Source organism: Giraffa tippelskirchi, chromosome 3 (genome assembly GCF_054371585.1).
Source record: "Giraffa tippelskirchi isolate mGirTip1 chromosome 3, T2T-mGirTip1v1.2.pri, whole genome shotgun sequence".
NCBI classification, from domain to species: Eukaryota; Metazoa; Chordata; class Mammalia; order Artiodactyla; family Giraffidae; genus Giraffa; species Giraffa tippelskirchi.
In genome coordinates this window covers 146,193,038-146,211,099 of record NC_137277.1, presented here as the reverse complement: position 1 = coordinate 146,211,099, position 18,062 = coordinate 146,193,038, and the positions used below count along the sequence as shown (strand labels likewise).

General features: G+C 37.7%; 1 protein-coding gene across 1 annotated transcript in view; it reads left to right on the top strand.

Moving 5' to 3' along the window:
- Nucleotides 1-13,334, top strand: part of SATB2 (SATB homeobox 2) — a 199,157-nt gene extending 185,823 nt beyond the window's left edge. Inside the window, exon 11 of the mRNA XM_081577716.1 lies at nucleotides 10,183-13,334. Coding sequence (XP_081433842.1) covers nucleotides 10,183-10,644 — 462 coding nt within the window. The 3' untranslated portion in view covers nucleotides 10,645-13,334. The remainder of the gene's footprint in view (nucleotides 1-10,182) is intronic.
- The last annotated feature ends 4,728 nt before the right edge of the window (nucleotides 13,335-18,062 follow it).

Genomic DNA, 18,062 nt, shown 5'->3' with positions numbered 1-18,062 from the left:
CAATTATTAAACTGCATTAAAAACATACAGGATGTTCCAATGCCATCTTTGTTACAATATTAAAGGAAACTCAGACTAAGGCTGGATGAAATTGAACACATATTTCCATGTCAGACTTCCTACCATTTTGCTTGTTTGTATTGATTTCTCTTGACATGGTCTTCTTTTATTGAGCACTACTCTTTTTTTTTTTGGTTCTTATTCTCTCTCTTCCCCCTTCCTCCCCTCCCCAAATCCCCTTCCCATAGCTGTATGTGCTAAGAGCAATTGTAAAAGGAGACCAGCTTATATTAAACCTGCCTGGAGTCAAAATGTAATCTAACACCTGTAGTCTGCAATTTGTCATCACTTCATGGATAGTATTTTTTTTTTTTTAATAACAGATTTCCTGAGTTTTGACCTTAGGATACTGTATAATCCAAAAAAAAAAAAAGCAACAAAACTAAACCATAGTTTTTAATAAGTCTTATAATGTTAGAATGTGAAATTACAACCATAAGAACCAACTCAAGTAACACCATTTGAAGTTAGAAATAGTGCTGAGCTGTACATCTAGGCAGATATATTTTGCCTGTGAAAATGTCTCCGAATGATAAAGTCAAGAGGCAAATCATAATGCTGTGTACTTTCTCCTACACTTGTTCTCTAATACCTTTCTAGGTGACTGAGCTCAAGTAAGGATGTTTTTAACTCTAAGATCCAATTTGAATTTTATAGTAAATGGTTTAGTTTTCATTAGGGCTAAGACAGAGCTATATATTCAGTATGATTTATGTGGTATAGAGTTTTCAAACTTTTTAGTGTTGGGATCTCCATTCATTATTCCTATTAAGGACTCCAATAATGTGCATATCAATACTTATATTAGAAATTGGTTCTGAGAAAACTTAAATGTTTATTTTTTTGAAAATAACTATAAATAATATGTGTGTAAATGATATATTTTAATGAAGATCACTGTATCCCCCCCCAAAAAAAATATAAGAAGAGTACCATTGTTTTAAATAAATTTTTGCAAATATTTTTAACATCTGACTTAATGGAAGACCTTTGGATTATCATAATTGCTTCTGTATTCATTCTGATACAAAGTGCAGCTTGTAGTTTGGTTGAAGTAAATGAAGAAAAGCAAGCCTCACACAGACATGTAATTAGAAAAGGAAAGGATATTTTAATAGACTTTCCAGGAAATTATGATTTTCTTGTTTGATACGAAACTCTACAAGTAGTAGTTTCTTAAAGGTTAGTTGCAGAGTGGAATCTAAAATGATATCAGTGCACTTTCATATTTTTTTGCATTATAATTCATTTGTCTGTCTTTCACTTTGAATAAATATTTTACCTATTCATAATTTTATAATATCAATATTTATAAAATATTGATGTAGTGAGTTATGTAGATCTTCTAAATATTGACACATTTCATTGTATGACATATTTTTAAAAAATTTTTAAATAATCACAAGTATCATCAGGGAGGTATTTAAGTATAGGGGAACTAAGTTTTTAGTGGAAGCTACAAGTTTTCCAAAATTTTTATTTTTGCTGGGAGGGTAGAATTTAATCATTGGCAAAAAACTGTACAGATTTTTTTTTTTTTTATCAACAGGCTTACTTCATTTTTAAGAAAATGTCTGCCAGAAACCTAAGTCTGAATAACCATAGTATGCCTGTTGGTTGTTATTTCAAATAAAAATGATATTTATTTCATTACAAAGGTTCTAGTTCAGCTCTCAACTCACACAATTGCACAAATGCTCTTTGCTCAGACAGTAAAGAATCTGCAATGCAAGAGACACAGATTCTATCCATGGATTGGGAAGATCCCCTGGAGAAGGGAATGGCTATGTACCCCAGTATTCTTGTCTGGAGAATTCCATGGACAGAGGAGCCTGGCAGACTACAGTCCATGGGGTTGCAAAGAGTTGGACATTACTGAGTGACTTTCACTTCACTTCTTTCTCATGAGAACTATTTTACTTAGATATGTCACAGAAGTGTATTATTTCTCTTAATCCTTATAAAACTGCAAGGAAGATTTTATAGATTAACAAACACTGTGGTTCTGAGGAAGTGACTTGCTCAGAGCTGCACGGCTAGTAAGCAGATATGCTTTTTAGGATAAAGACTGGATTCAAAACCAGAACTTTGTAACCTCACAACTCCTGCTAACAACTTTTATATAAAAGCAACCTTAAGGATTATGCAGTGCCCTGAAGCTGATTTTAACACACAAAAAATGGTAAAAACAAACAAATGCCACAAACTATTAGATATAAGTTCCTGTAATGAGTGATGGTTTCTTTACTTTAAAGCATAGTTTTGCTTAAAATGAATAATAGCAAGAAAAAGTAAGTTGCACAGAACAAAAATAGTAACCGGCCTCAATTAAAGGAAGAGAGAATATGGATTAATCCAGTGCAGCAGACGAAAGAGGTACTCAGTACTTAGGTATGCCAATGTGTAGCTCACAGTCCAACAGATGAGAGAGATGTATGATAGTTACATTAATTATTAATTACTAATGCTAAATTCTCCCCACTGAGTTTTGAGCCAGAATTAACAGTCTTAAATGCTGATTTTGAAAAAAAAGGGAAAATTAGAGGGTAGAGCTAGGTTGTTAAAACTTAAGACAAATATCTCAGGGTTGAAGATACTAACTAATATATATACTAATATATATACTATATATATATAACTAATATATATACTATATATATATAACTAATATATATACTATATATATTTTATATATATAGTATATTCTAAAAATAGCAGCACTTACTCATTCATTTAACAAATTCTAACTGAGTTATGCATGAAGGCTTTCCAGTTCTAACCAGTTTTTCTCATTGCCTGTTAAGTATACTTTCTCAGAATTTTTAGTAGAAGAATGCTTTCTTTTTGGATAAACTATTTTACCGTCTGTTATTTTTGTTAACACTCTGTTATTTTGGATGAGGTAAAATTAAACAAGTAAAAAGAATTCTGTTATTGACTCAAATGCAGTTAGAAGTCATCTCCTATTGATGTGCCCCACCATGGAGAACCTGAAGCTCTCGTGACACTCGCTCACTCCTGCAGCTGAGGCTTGTCAGAGAGAGAGAGGGATGCAGCCACCTGGGAGCCGATTTTAACCCAGTACCTATTCCCCCACTGGATCAACCACCCTCTATAGTCACCTCCTTAATAATTTCTCATTTTCTCTATATAAAAAAGACCACAAAGTCTTGGCATATTATAAGTAATCCAGTTCACCCCATAATGATACAGTGAATTATATACTTTCCTAAACTTAATCATTCAGGATCTCACTTCCTTCCCTGCAGGCAAAAGCCATTATATTTTACACATGGCTCCCAGCTGGTTTTCATTGAGGCCTTCAAAATCTATTTGAATACTGAGCGGTTTAAGAAGAGCTGCTTTATCTTTCTCAGTCAGTCTTTGTCATGGTACCATTTTGTCCTTGTGTTTTTAAAATTTTCCATCTCTAAGGCAGAAAAGCAACATATATCCTTATTGGGCTTTGTTACTGGGCAAGGAGGTGTTGGGTTTTATTTTGAAGTTGATATCTCTTTTGAATATATTCACAGCCTTTCTTCCTTCATCGCCGTGTTCCTGTTCATTTATACACATGTATGTCATATTTCAGCCCAAAGAGATTTCAGTGAATAAATAAGAAGGCACTTATTAAACTTTTAAGTTTCTACTTGATTATATTCTACCCATAACTTATTCATCAACACTTGACTGTTAGAGACAGGACTCATTATTAAAGTTTTGTAGATTGCTAGGTCCAGTTATTATAGACACTCCAAAAATATTTGACAAATGAATTCTTTTTTTTACTTTTTTAACCCAAGGTCTATGGTTTTAAACATAATTTCTTTTAGACATGATAAACTCTTCTGATGAAGAAGGCAGTCATCAGTTAAATATAAGTTAACCGTTCTTTTGAGGATAGAAGTGCCAATGCATCCTTCTGATTGTTTTGATGGAAGTATTGCTATTTGTGATATTGCATTGAAAGTCCAGTTATATATATGAGCTGGGTTTTTCTTACTCTCTCTTTATATATACAGGAATATTTCTCTTCTCTCTAGTGATAGTGGTGGTTTCAAGTCCTACTGTGTTTTGGGGTAGATCAGATGATATGATTATAGATCACAGGAAGGGTTTCCCTCACCCTGATAGTAGAATGCCACGGCCCCGCTGCTCTGGCTCTGGCCCTGAGCACCCGTCACTTGTCATTCTCCCTAGCGGAGGGCTGTCTGATACCGTGTCCTATGATGGCAGTGACAGTGCTGCTGTTGGAAACGTGCTATAGCTGTGCTGTCCAGTGTGGTGATCCAGCACTGGAAACATGGCTCGTGTGCCTGAGGGAGCTAAGTGTTTTCTCTTCTTTCAGTTTTAATGAATTTAGATGCCAGCAGCTGTGTGTGGCTAGTAAGCTGCTGTATTGCGGGGCACAGATTTAACTTGCTGCCTCCCTTGATGTTCTTCAAATATACTGAGTGTACTTTTTCCTCCTAGCTTGTTCATTTGCTGTTTTCCTCTGTCTGGGATGCCCTTCTTCATGGCTGGGTCCTCCCTTCCTTCAGGCTTCTGCTCAAATGCCACCTCCTTAGGGAACCTTCCTTGAATCACTGAATCTAAAATAATGTCATCTCCCCCCAGTTCTTCTCCATATGCTTTGCTCTATTTTTTGCCGATAGTATTTATTACTGCCTGATATCTTACTTACGGTCTATCTCCTCTACTTTGGAGCCTTTGCTCAGTTTACCCATGCGATCTTGCTCATAGAAGACAGGAGAACAGAATGTTTAAGGACATGGGATTTAAAATCATATATGTTTTAGATTCCCAGTCCTGCTAATTAGAATCTATGAGACCTCTCATAAATTACCTACACTCTATGAATCCCAGTTTTATTATCATGGATGGAGTAAAAATACCTAGTCCAGGATTATTGTGAAAATAAGATGCATTTGTAGATTTAGGCCGGTGTTTAGGTTCATAATAAACTTGACATGAATGCTACCACCTATTATTAATATTATAATTATTATTGAAGCTACCTAGATATTTCACTGCTATGAACCCTCATCGTTATGTTTAAAAAATAACAATAGAAGTTACGAGAAAAGAGAAGAAGACTTTCAAATAAACCTTTTAAAACTCTCTTTGTAGAAATTATCAGAAATGAATTGCTGACCAGATTAAGCTCAATTGTGATGGAGAAAAATCCAAACCAAAATGAACTGGGATGAATTGTCAGGCTTCAGTTTGCAAAGGTCATGAGGAAAGGGATGGATAGCTATCTTTACAGAATGATATATTCTGTTATTTGGGAAAATCATGTGAAGAGAGATGATGGACTTTAGGAGTACAAAGGTCAGCTTCTGGGCCCATTTTGAAAAAGGGGAAAAAGGATGAGGCTGGAAAATGTGCAGACTTGGGCAGATTTATGTAACTATCTGGGTAGCTGCTCTATCATACTTACCTTTTTAAAAAAAATCAGAAAACAATCATCTGGGTTTGGAAAGAACTTGTTAGGAAAGAGCATATCTCTGTTCAGTTGGCAGGGCATTCTCTGTCTTGGTTGCAGTAATTGTAAATTTTGTGGTTTCAAAAAGTCAATCAACCAGAAATATATGCCTGCACTATCAGATGATCTGAGGAATAGGATGGTGTGTAGTCCATCCAGCAGGAATCAGTGACACAGCCTCAGGCTAGAGTTACTCAGGGTGCTGGCTGGGGACAGGAACCAAACTTGAGTCATCCTAGTTAACACACAAGGAATTTCAAATATCTCTGAAAAGTTCAGACAGAAAAACCAAAATTTAGTCAAGTGGGAGTTCAGAAATCAGTCCTATGAAAAGTGATTTGATGCTGCTGTTTAGATGGAGGAGCTGGGAAGAGAGTTTGGACTGCCATCCCTGTCTTTTGGCTCTATTCTACTTTTGTTCAGAGTATTCACACCATTGGAAGAAGTACTGCACGACAGTAAGAATTCCCTGATTGTCATAATAATAAGCTACTACAAGTGGCTAGTGAGGAAATGTAGGCAGTTCTTTTTGCTAAAAATTATCTACGAACAATAAGCAACTCTCTGCCTGGAGTGATCAGAACATTTCAGAAGAGTAAAGATAGTTGGGACTTGGGGACTCTTTTTGTCTCAGATATTATGCACATTGTACTCTTTCCTATCTGATCAAAGAGGCTAGAAATATCATTTAACCTTCTTCATGCAAATACTGTTATGCCTTCCAACTCAATATAGAATATTGAACTAACCCAGGATCTCTCACTTTGTAGATCATTTCTATTGCTGTTATTTCTCTGAAAAAGATCTTCCTCTCCTACGAGGGCAGAGACATTGTCATTGTTCCTTGGAAACCTACTTTCTTAGACTGATTGCTCCCTGTGTTTACAGTTTCCCACTTTGAGGGTGCTCTTGAAATTCTCCATGTTTCCAGGTTGTTATTTATCCAAGTAGCACCTTCACAAGGAACTCTGAGGACGAAATGACTTAATCCATGTAAAGTTCTTAGAAATGCCTGGCACAGAGTAAGCGTTCAGTTAGTGGTAGCTACTATGATCATTGTTTTCCCGTTCCATGTGTGGCTTCTCTCTATCCGTACGTTACTACTGCTAGGTTCAAAGTTAGAAGGGGAGGGAAAATAGGCCAATTGGTGGGACCTCAGGAGAAGAACAAACCCTATCATGCAGAAAGATTATAGTAACTTCAAAGTATAGTTTTGGAAAATCTCTTTAAATCTAACCAATGTACAATGGAAAACCCCTAAAGAACCAATCTAATTATTTAATTAAATGGAACCGTTATGCTGACTTTTACTACAGAAGGCAAGCATAATTTAGAAAATGGGGCATTTTAATTCTCTTTTGTTTTCCAATTAACGCAATTGCTCTAAAAGGAGGTCCTGTGCTTGAGTGTACATGTTATATGAGTACATATTCCCTACGTAATTTCAGTCTCTCTCTTATTCTTTCCCATCCAAAAAAAAAAACAACCAAACAAAAACCTCTCACCTGTTGACATGGAGGTTTATTTATTACAGTGCTCAGGCTACCCAGATTACAACCTCGGAGCAAATATCTTCCTGCCGTCAAAGCTGCCCTGAACACACAGGCCCACCACGCAGCTCTCCTCTCCCTGTGGCTATAATTAGGACGTTGAAGTAATGGAGCTCTCACTTTTTTGCTGATGCCAGCTCACCACAGCAGACCACATGAGTTTACTCTTAGTTGAAAGTGGTAAAGAAAATGCCAAGAACATTCATTTTAATTGGTCAACATTATATGGGCCTTTAGTGCCACCGTTTTATGGTCCTCTGTTTTAGATTTCTTTCTGCCACCGGCCATCAGCCTATTATGATGGGTGTTTTTATGTGCATTTGATTATCCTTTTATTGTTATTTTGATTGTTACTTGTTTATGAATGATTAAAAATTTCATCCTCTTTTTTTTTTCTACCTAGGTAACAATTTCATCTTCCCTAATAGCTATTAAATTCTGTAGAAAAGACTGACGTTTTCACATCAGTGAAAAATTAGTTTTTCCATCACATAGTCCCTGAGACTAGGAGAGATGGCAGCGATGTTTTTCTTAAATGCTTGCTCTGATGCTGGTATTTTGTAGTCTAAAAAATGGGTCATTAGGGCAGTGTGTGGTGTGGGTGGCAGTGGTGGTACCAGTGAGACTCTAGTGTAACTAGACATGTTTCTTCTGCATTGATTGGACTGAGTTCACTTGAACTCTGGAAAATGTTTAATTTGTTACATGTTACATGGAAAACACCATGTAAAATAAGAGAGAATTGTAAAAGAGAAACATGTGTTTTTTAAAAAGTGAACTCACTATTCTTAAAGGTCTTGGGGTGGGGGTGATCCAGGAAGTTAGACACTGATCTAAGTGGAGGAAATACAGTGTTTGCCTTTGACATTGATAGAATACTTTGTCTTGGGGACCTTCATGGTAGCCTTTTAATTACATGGCATTGCTGCTAATGTTGCAAGATGTGAGTAGTGGCCAAATTCCTCTTCAGTGTCCCATGTACCTTCTCCCCTCTCCAGGAAGTCCTTCTCACATAGCCTCTGAGCTGGACAGGGCAAGTTGTTCTGACAGTCTCCTCTGTGTTGCTTTCTTTCTTTAGATTGAAGAAATTCATAAGTAAATATTAAAATGGTAAACTATTTCATGCAGAGAGGACATTGTAAAAGCAGTTATGAAGATCAAGAATAAGTTTGCCCAACTGGTGTCAAATGTGGCTTCCCTGATGGCTCAGCCATAAAGAATCTGCCTGCAATGCAGGAGACACAGGAGACGTGATTTGATCTCTGGGTTGGGAAGATCCCTTGGAGGAGGAAATGGCAACCCACTCCAGTATTCTTGCGTGGACAATCCCATGGACAGAGGAGCCTGGCAGGCAATAGTCCAAAGGGTCACAAAAAGTCAGACACTACTGAGAGACTGAACACAACTAGTGTCAAATGACAAAACTAATGCAATGTAGTAATGAGTTTGATGTCCTTTATTCAAGGGAGACAATCCATGGATGGGGGCTACAGTTCCTCACAAGCAGTGGAGCAGTCTTCTGGAGGGATTTGGGACATCATTTTAGAGCATTAGAAGTGGCAACACAGAAGATAGGGCATGATTGGTGGGGATTACGTATCTGACTTTATTTAGAAAGATCAAAGAACAAGGAAGTAAGTATGGAGCCCAGAACTGGCGTTGCGTTTGGGGATGGGCTGAATGACTGTGATTCTGGTCAAGCAGAGCATTTACAGCCAGCCACGTGAAAGTTCAGTCTGCTGATGTGGCACCAGGCAGGAGTGGCCCCAACTTGGGTCTAGAAATTTTTTTAAATACTAGTTTCATTTTATTTTTGAGTGGGGAATAGGTAGAAATGAAAGAGAAATTTAAATTAATTACAGCTAGAAAGCCTTGACATGAAGGATAACAAAAGAAAAAAGGAATTGAGCTGCAAAACAAAGGATGACTAGTTTGTTCTCTAGCCTCAATGGTGGACTAGGGGCTAGGATTCCTGGTTTTCACCCAGGCTAACCAGGTTCACTTCCTGGGCAGGGAGCCAAGGTCTCACTTCAAGACACCAGGCATTGCTGTCTCCTCGACATTAGTGATATTGAGAAGGTCCATTTATGAGTATACAGTAGTCATCTAAAGTTCATAATTTAATAAAAAGTTGTATTTTTTTATATATATATTTTAAAAAATTATTGTTTAGGGATTAAGATCAGGGTTAAAAGAAAATAAATTTAAGTTGTTCCTAATTTTATGGAGTATTGATTTTCTGACTCAAATACTATTCCTCTGTTACACTTCAAGAATAATTTATGAGGCTGATATAATAACGACGTATCATTTATTGGATGTTTGGTCTAAGCCAGAGATGAACAAACTCTGGCCCATGAACCAAATCCAAGCTACCTCTTGTTTTTATAAATAAAGTTTATGGCAACATAGCCATGCTTATTTGTGTATGTTCACACTATAAAGATGGAATTGAAACATCGTAGCAGAGATGGTGAGGCCCTGCTAAGGCTAAAATATTTCCTACCTGACCCTTTGCTGAAAAAGTTTGTCAACCTCTGGTTTAAGGCAGGCACTGTTCTTTACATGCAATATGTCATTTAATCCTCACAACATCCCTAGGAAGCTAGTGTCTTATCCTTCTTTCGTATATGATGAAATTGAGGCTTACAGATGTTTAGTGTCTTGCACAGGGACACACAGCTTTGTGGAAGAATCTGGACATGAATTCATGTGATCTCATGTGTAGAGCCTGCACTTTTCCTCTGGGTCCAGTTTCTTTGTCCTTGGGCTCCAGAGAAGTGGCACATCATACCGGTTAACAGCAAGACCCTGGAGCCAGATCCTTTGAATTTGAATAACCTTGGGCAACATATGACTTAACTTCTTTGTACCTCAGAATGGAAACATTACTATTATTAACCTCTTGTTTTGTAGATGAGATTATGAATCTCCAGAAATTCAGTTAAGTTTTCAGAAGACCTGAACTTAACAATGACTACGCATCACTAAAATGCTAAGCAGACAACGTGTATCTTAGAAGAATGATGGCTTTTGAAAGGTGAAATAGTGAATCAAATGTTAATTTTTTTTTTTAAATTATAGGTCCTTCACAGACAGCAGTCTCAGCCAGCCAAGGAGAGTTCTCCTCCCAGAGAAGAAGCACCCCCACCACCTCCTCCGACCGAAGACAGTTGTGCCAAAAAGCCTCGGTCTCGTACAAAGATCTCTTTGGAAGCCCTTGGGATCCTCCAAAGCTTCATTCATGATGTGGGCCTCTACCCTGATCAGGAAGCTATCCACACTCTTTCTGCTCAGCTGGATCTCCCCAAACACACCATCATCAAGTTCTTCCAGAACCAGAGGTACCACGTGAAACATCATGGGAAGCTCAAGGAACACCTGGGCTCAGCGGTAGATGTGGCCGAGTATAAGGACGAGGAGCTGCTGACGGAGTCAGAAGAGAATGACAGTGAGGAAGGCTCGGAGGAGATGTACAAAGTGGAGGCCGAGGAGGAGAATGCGGAGAAAAGTAAGGCTGCACCCGCTGAAATTGACCAGAGATAATGTGAACTCCAATCAGGCAAAGCAATACACCGGTCCAAGGATTTTCTGTTTTAGTTTCTCTGAAAACTTTTTTTTTTTGCCTTATTTTATTTTTGTCTTTTTTGGTCTTTTTGTTCTCCTTCCTTTTTTTTTTTTTTTTTGACATTTCTTTGTTGCACAGGATACACCTGTAGACTGAATAAGTTCAGTATTTCCGAATCAGACATCGCCTTGGCAAACACACTAAAGTGTTAACGCTTTACAATGGACTGGATCGTAGTCATTACAATCACAGGAGACTCTGCCTTCATTATCCTTGCACTTATGGAAGAGACACCAGGCAAGTTCCCAGATGAAAAGACCTACGAAATAAATGAAGGAAGCTACAAGAGTGTGTGTATATGTATATGTATATATCTATATATTTACATATATATATTAAATTGCATGGGACAGAGAACTTTACAATCCGAAAGAATAGACTGTGAAATGAGTTCTTAAAGAAGAGACTTGTTTATGTATTAAAAAAAAAAAAAACCACTTCACAGTGAGTTGCTTTGGCTTTTTGATAAACTGCGGCCTGCTCTCAGGGTGGGGTGACTTATTTTTGAATTCCTATTTATTTTCTGTGTTTGTCCCTGAATTTTTTTTTTTAAATTCTATGGCTTCCTATCTGGCAGCTTGATGGGTAATTTTTGAGGTATGTATTTAACTAAATAAATCAACACTGCCAAAAAAAGTAAAAGAAAGAAAGAAGAAGAAAGTGGAAAAAAAAATCAGGGCACCTTAAAATGATACCAGTCAAATTAATCTTAAAGACACAATGCACACTTAAATGACTCGATGTGTTCCGTTACTCAACTTGTCGTTACTGTAGTGAACAGGTGCATTTCTGTGGAATTCCAAATGAGTGAAGCTGAAATTCAGTGCAGAGAAAACTCGTCTATTAGTGCAGCCTCGATAAAATGACATTTTGACATCAGACAAATGGAATTCACAGTATGAGCCACATTTTATTGTGAAATTTATTTACCTGCTTGTGGCTTCAGATCTTAAAATTAATAAGCCTGCTCATTTTAACTTGTTTATTGTTGCTGTTTTCTTTTTCTTTTCTTTTTTTTAAAATAGAAAATAGTTCAATGTAATGTTAAGTTAGAAAAAAAGTTGCTGCCCAGGTAAAGGGGCTCCTTCTCAAATAAATCCCCGTCCCTCCAGCTCCCGAGAGACATTTCTCATTTCTGTTTCACTCTGGGCGTCTTCTTTTCGTACACATTCCATCCACTTAACCATACATTTTTAGTCCTTGCTCTCATGCACCTCGTCCCTTCCCTGCTATCGGAGCAGCCCTAACGAAAACCTGTTTTTAAATCATTGTGCAGCTCCAGGCAATAGAGTAAGCAAAGCAATTTCAGTGGAATCACCCACTCGTCATAAACTGAAACATATTCCCAGTTACCTACATAGCAGTTACCTTACGTAAAGCAGAACTAATGCCGACTGGCTGTTTAGGGGAATGAGCATTAAAGCTGCAATCTACTATAGTTCTCCCACCGCCTTTAGCTTCCCATCAGAAACCATTACTTCCCACTTCTACTTCTAGTCATTGCAAGAGGAGACCTCACCTTCAGGACTGGCCGAGCGAACCTAACCCACACTTCAAGGTGGCCATCAAACAGTCCCACACGGTTGGATTTTTTTTAAGAGTTGTGCTCTCATGCAACCTTGTCAAAGACCTCATGCAATATCACTTTGAAAGTTATTTTCTGTTTACTACACAAACATTGTAATATAACTGTTAATACTATTTATATATTTGAAAGGTATAAAAGGTCGGAGTTAAAAAAAAACAAAACCTCTATTTGTAGATATTAACTCAGAACTTACAATATACAGGGAGAAGACATGTTGCAATACAAGCTAATTCTAGCTGCTCAGTAACCTCTGGAGTTTTTAAAGGGACATTTTCCTGTACTTTTTCAAATAATGATGTTTAAAAAATTATCTTGACACGAGCGTCATATACCTTTGCAAAAGGATGGTGGTTTGCAGTCAAGCCCTGGGCCCATCCTTCCTATTTCTGTAGTATGCTGCAGCTTTAATCAGAAAGTCCGTGGTTGCTGCTTCCTGATCTCCGAGTTACTTTTTTCCAAATTGTCTTCTTACGCTGTTGCTGAAGGTCACTCTACACGTAATGGAAACTGATTTTGCCAAGCTCTTACAAGGTGGTTCATCTCTCGATGGCATCCGCATTTGGTATCTTTTACACTTCAACCAAAAATTTATTAGGTATTTTTCAATGCTAAGTCTTGCCTTTTATTTTTTAATTTCACTGCCAAGTTTGCAGTGGTTCTAAGTGAATCTGTGGGCATTTTAGCCTGTGGTCTTGCCAGATCTTTGCGAATTACAATGCATATATGTCTATTTATTCAATATCTGTCATATAATATCTATTTGGAAGAAGAAACTTTCTCTTGTAGTGCCTCTTGACAAAGCACAATTTCCCGCCCCACCCCTTTTTTTTTGTGAAATGAAAAAACAAATTGTGTTTTATTGCGGTATCAACAATGTGAATAAGGATTAACATATTGTAAATGTTCTTTTTTCCATGTAAATCAACTATCTTTGTTATCACTAAGTGATAATTAATTTTTAACTTATGTGCATTGTTAGGCTGTTAGAATTTTTTGGTTGTTAAAATAAAACGCATTCAAAAAATATGACTTTGTTTGTCAAGTGTTTTATTGGGCCTTGCCTTCTTTCCCACTAAAGTTTTCATGTGGAATGAGACCTGGTGAGTGTAAGGAAGCTCCATTCCCTTATTTATAAGACAGCTGTACCTGCAATTACAGATGTTTGAGTCCTACCAATGCAAGAATTTAATTGTACTTAAAATATATGTGCATCTCTGTGTGTTTGTAAACGTATGCATGCTCACATCCTGAAGTTGGCAGCTGGGGGAATCATTTGCCTAAACATTTTGCGGTATACAAACAAAACTCAGTGCATAAAGATATATTTATGGGCTTGCTTCTTTATTTTTCTAGTGAATATTTTCTGTTTATAATTAAAAACCCACAAATGACTGCATGTCAGGAAACTTTTGGAGCACATATGTCCATGGTTAATGGACATAATAAAAGTCTTTTATATTTAGAGCTGGGTACCATAATGTGAGCATAGAGGAATGCCGGAAGGATTGATGTATCTGAGAAATGTGTGAAAATGATTTTTTAGAAAGTGCTCACAATGGAAAAAATTGTTCAAAAGACCAAAGTTAATAAAGAAGGAGCAAGTGCTTAGCATCAGAACTGACAAAGAGAAAGTCAATTAAAAAGTGATTTTTTTCTTTTGATACTGTAAATTGTTTTTCCTGTCTTTTTTTTTCTTTCTTTCCTTCTTTCTTTTTGTTTTTGGCACATGGTTGACATACAGATGTAATTTTTCTTTCCTTTTTTCCTCGATTTCACTTTCCTTTTTTCCCATGATTGTTGACAGCCCAGGGACTGTGTAGATAAGTTTTGAGGACAGTTTGTGGAAACTGGGTGTTTACAGAAAGGCAGACAGCCCCATAGTATAGAGCACTAAAGGTTTTTAAAGAAAAATTAGAGGTTCAATAGAGGATGAAACATGTCTATGCAAATGTACATGAATTCTGCCTTTGGGATAAAGACATGGAAGTAAAGCATGTGTGAGATAGTCTGCCTTTTAGCACAAATGCTTTCCACCTTCATGAGGTTGTATTTTCGGGGGTCACACTTCATCCAAAGTGACAAACTCAAAGCTGGGAGCCTCTGCCCAATGATGGGTTTGGCTTTTGTCTTTTAGAAGGTGGTCTGTGCTAGCACCTTTTATTTCCAATAATACAAAGTCAGAGGTTTCTTGACTATATGTTAAGTCATGTCATCTCAGAGCTATCACTTTACGGGTTGAGGGGGTTTTTTTCCCCCTTAGAGAACGTATTTTCCTTTACACTGTTATTTCCCTTTCTGCAAAGCTTCAAACAAAGATTTAAAAGTCCTCACATTTTTTCTAAAGGGCAATCATGGCATCATCATACAATAAACATTTATTAAACATCCACTCTAAACCAGATAATTTGCTAATAACTGAGGTGACAAGGAAAACTGTATAATTTAATGCTCTCCCCTCAAGGAGCTTATAACTTAATGGAAATGTATATCAATACAGAAAAAGTGAAGTTGTCATCCAATGGTTGTCCTCAGACAGATGTGTATTTGTTTAGTGAGTGGTACAAGCATGTGCTATAATTTAGAGAATGAGAATTATCATTATTTGTGAGCTAGAATGGCCTTAGGATTGGCTGCATATCATTTTTAAAATTACAAGGTAGTAACAAGAGAAGAATTTACCTGTTTCTTACATAAAAGAAATTCCTGGGATAATCTGACTTCACAAAGTTATCAGGGACTCAAACTCCTTCCAATTCCACTTCCTGTGTTCCCTTTTCCTTACAGTCCGGGATGATTGCTAGAGCCTTGCCATCGCATCCACCTTTCAGACATCAGGATGGAAGAAGGAGTAAAGAATGGCCTACTCCCTTTCTTTTGTGGGATGTCTTCAAGTCCTATGCTTAAATACAAGGGAGAGTGGTAAATGTTCCTAGCTGTTCTACTAATTCCAGAGAGAAGGGGAGAGTGGATATTTGGTGAGCAACTCACAGCCTCTGCCAGAGAAGGTATCAAAGAGGATGTTGAAGATAATAGATAAGAGGAAGATAAGTACAAAGGCGCATTTGTCCTGCTGCTACTTGTGGAAACTTGACCCTCTTCTTTCTTTCCATCCTGTGTTCTTTTCCTTGCTAACTTTAAGAATCAGTTAGAGCACCACTTCTTCCAGGAAGCCTTTCTGATCTGCCCTCAGTTCAGTTCAGTCACTCAGTCATGTCCAACTCTTTGTGACCCCATGGACTGCAGCACACCAGCCTTCCCTGTCCAGCACCAACTCTTGGAGTCACTCAAACTCATGTGCATTGCATCAGTGATGCCATCCAACCATCTCATCCTCTGTTGTCCCCTTCTCCTCCCATCTTCAATCTTTCCTAGCATCAGGGTCTTTTCCAATGAGTCAGTTCTTTGCATCAGGTAGCCAAAGTATTGGAGTTTCAGTTTCAGGATTAGTCCTTCCAATGAATATTCAGGACTGATTTCTTTTAGGATTGACTGGTTGGATCTCCTTGCAGTCCAAGGGACTCTCAAGAGTCTTTTCCAACACCACAGTTCAAAAGCATTCATTTTTTGGCACTCAGCTTTCTCTATAGTCCAACTCTCACATCCATACATGACTACTGGAAAAACCATAGGTTTGACTAGATGGACCTTTGTTGGTAATGTCTCTGCTTTTTAATATGCTATCTAGGTTGGTCATAGCTTTTCTCCCAAGGAGCAAGCGTCTTTTAATTTCATGGCTTTAGTTACCATCTGCAGTGATTTTGGAGCCCAAGAAAATAAAGTCTCTCACTGTTTCCATTGTTTCCCCATCTATTTGCCAAGAAGTGATGAGACCAGATGCCATGATCTTAGTTTTCTGAATGTTGAGTTTTAAGCCAACTTTTTCACTCTCCTCTTTCATTTTCATCAAGAGGCTCTTTAGTTCTTCTGCGCTGTCTACCATAAGGGTGGTGTCATCTGTATAGCTGTGGTTATTGATATTTCTCCCGGCAATCTTGATTCCAGCTTGTGCTTCCTCCAGCCCAGCGTTTCTTATGATGTACTCTGCATATAAGTTAAATAAGCAGGGTGACAATATACAGCTTTGATGTACTCCTTTCCCAATTTGGAACCAGTCTGTTGTTCCATGTCTGGTTCTAACTGTTGCTTCCTGACCTGCATATAGATTTTTCAGGAGGCAAGTCAGGTGGTCTGGTATTCCCATCTGTTTAAGAATTTTCCATAGTTTGTTGTGATCCACACAGTCAAAGGCTTTGGTGTAGTCAATAAAGCAGTAGATGTTTTTCTAGAACTCTCTTGCTTTTTTGATGATCTGCCCTGCCACTATGGTTACAAATTCTCCTATTCTCACAGAGCATCGAGAGTATTGCACCATTACAGGTCTGTCTCAGGTCTTGTGGCATACTGTGATTGCTGTATTTGCTCAGTGAGAAGTTATGAAGTTTTTCTTTGCATTTATCCATGCACAGAAGTGGGGTGGGCTGGTGAAAATAGCAGAAGCCCTGGGGAAATAGGTGTGACAGTTTCCTCCGGCTCAGCATGTCCAGGAGTGACACTGAGTCAGAGCCAGAAGTGAAGAATGAAGAGTGCAGCAGGGGCCAGGTGATGCAGAACCTTGCCAGCTCACCATAGCAGGACGATGGTTGAGTCAGGACCTAAAGCCAAGACTGCATGTCTCCAAAGCTTGCATTTTCTCTCTAGTATCACACCACCTCTCTTTATGTCCTAGAATATCCTAGGAATGCTATATGAACTGCATGTCAATTTGTGGGTCAACATATTTTGTATGAGATGACCTTTTGACTTCACCCACTTTTTCATCATCTTGTCTGAGTATGACATTTCTGAAGGAAAAACCTATTAAAAAAACACCATACTTTGCTAGTAAAACTGTCCCAGAAGAATCTAGAAGTTGTTTCTTTGGTGACATTTTAAGAGGTTTAAAGTGTTACCCTCACATATGAAGAAATAATTACAAAAATATTCCATTAGCACTGTAATGAATGGTACAGAGCAATGATTAATTAAAGACAGAACCATAATTTATTCACTATCCATTAACAAGCGTAATCCCATTTTAACACAAAACAGTACAGACTAAGGGACTCCTGGGAGGCTCTGCAGCAACTTTGGACTGTGTAGTCCTAGGAATCCTCCTTGCCCACTGCAAGAAAAAGATAAGGAGACGATTCTAGGTTTATTCTCTCAAGTTGATTGTGAAAAGACAGTGAGCTATCCTAGTGTCTATTTCTCACCAATTTTGCAGCTTGTTATTTTTCCGATCCTCAGTTTCTTTATCCACAAAATGGGGTTAATAATTCATAGATCTCAGATCTATTGCTATGATTAAATAAGATATGTAGAATCATCTAGAACAAATCTTTCCTTTCTTTCTCACTTCCAAAAGTGAAAGAGAAGCAGGATATAAGATGTTATAAATGATTTTAAACACTTCAGATGGGTTTTAGAGTAGGATTAAGTCTGATGTTATTAGACATGGTTTTACATGATTTATAGCCTGAACCTTTCTTCCACTCTCTCTTATTACAATCTCTTTCTGCCCCTCCCTCCCTTCTTCTCTTTCCTTCTTCCTGTCAAGAGCTATAATATGGTTTTCTTTCTAAATGAGAGGGAAAATGAAAGAGGAAGTTTAGTAGCCTCCTGAAGTCTTCAAAATTAGCTGTTTAAACACGAATGGCACCCCACCCCCTTGTTTTTCTCCTGCTTCACTCTCGCTCAATTCCGGTGTGT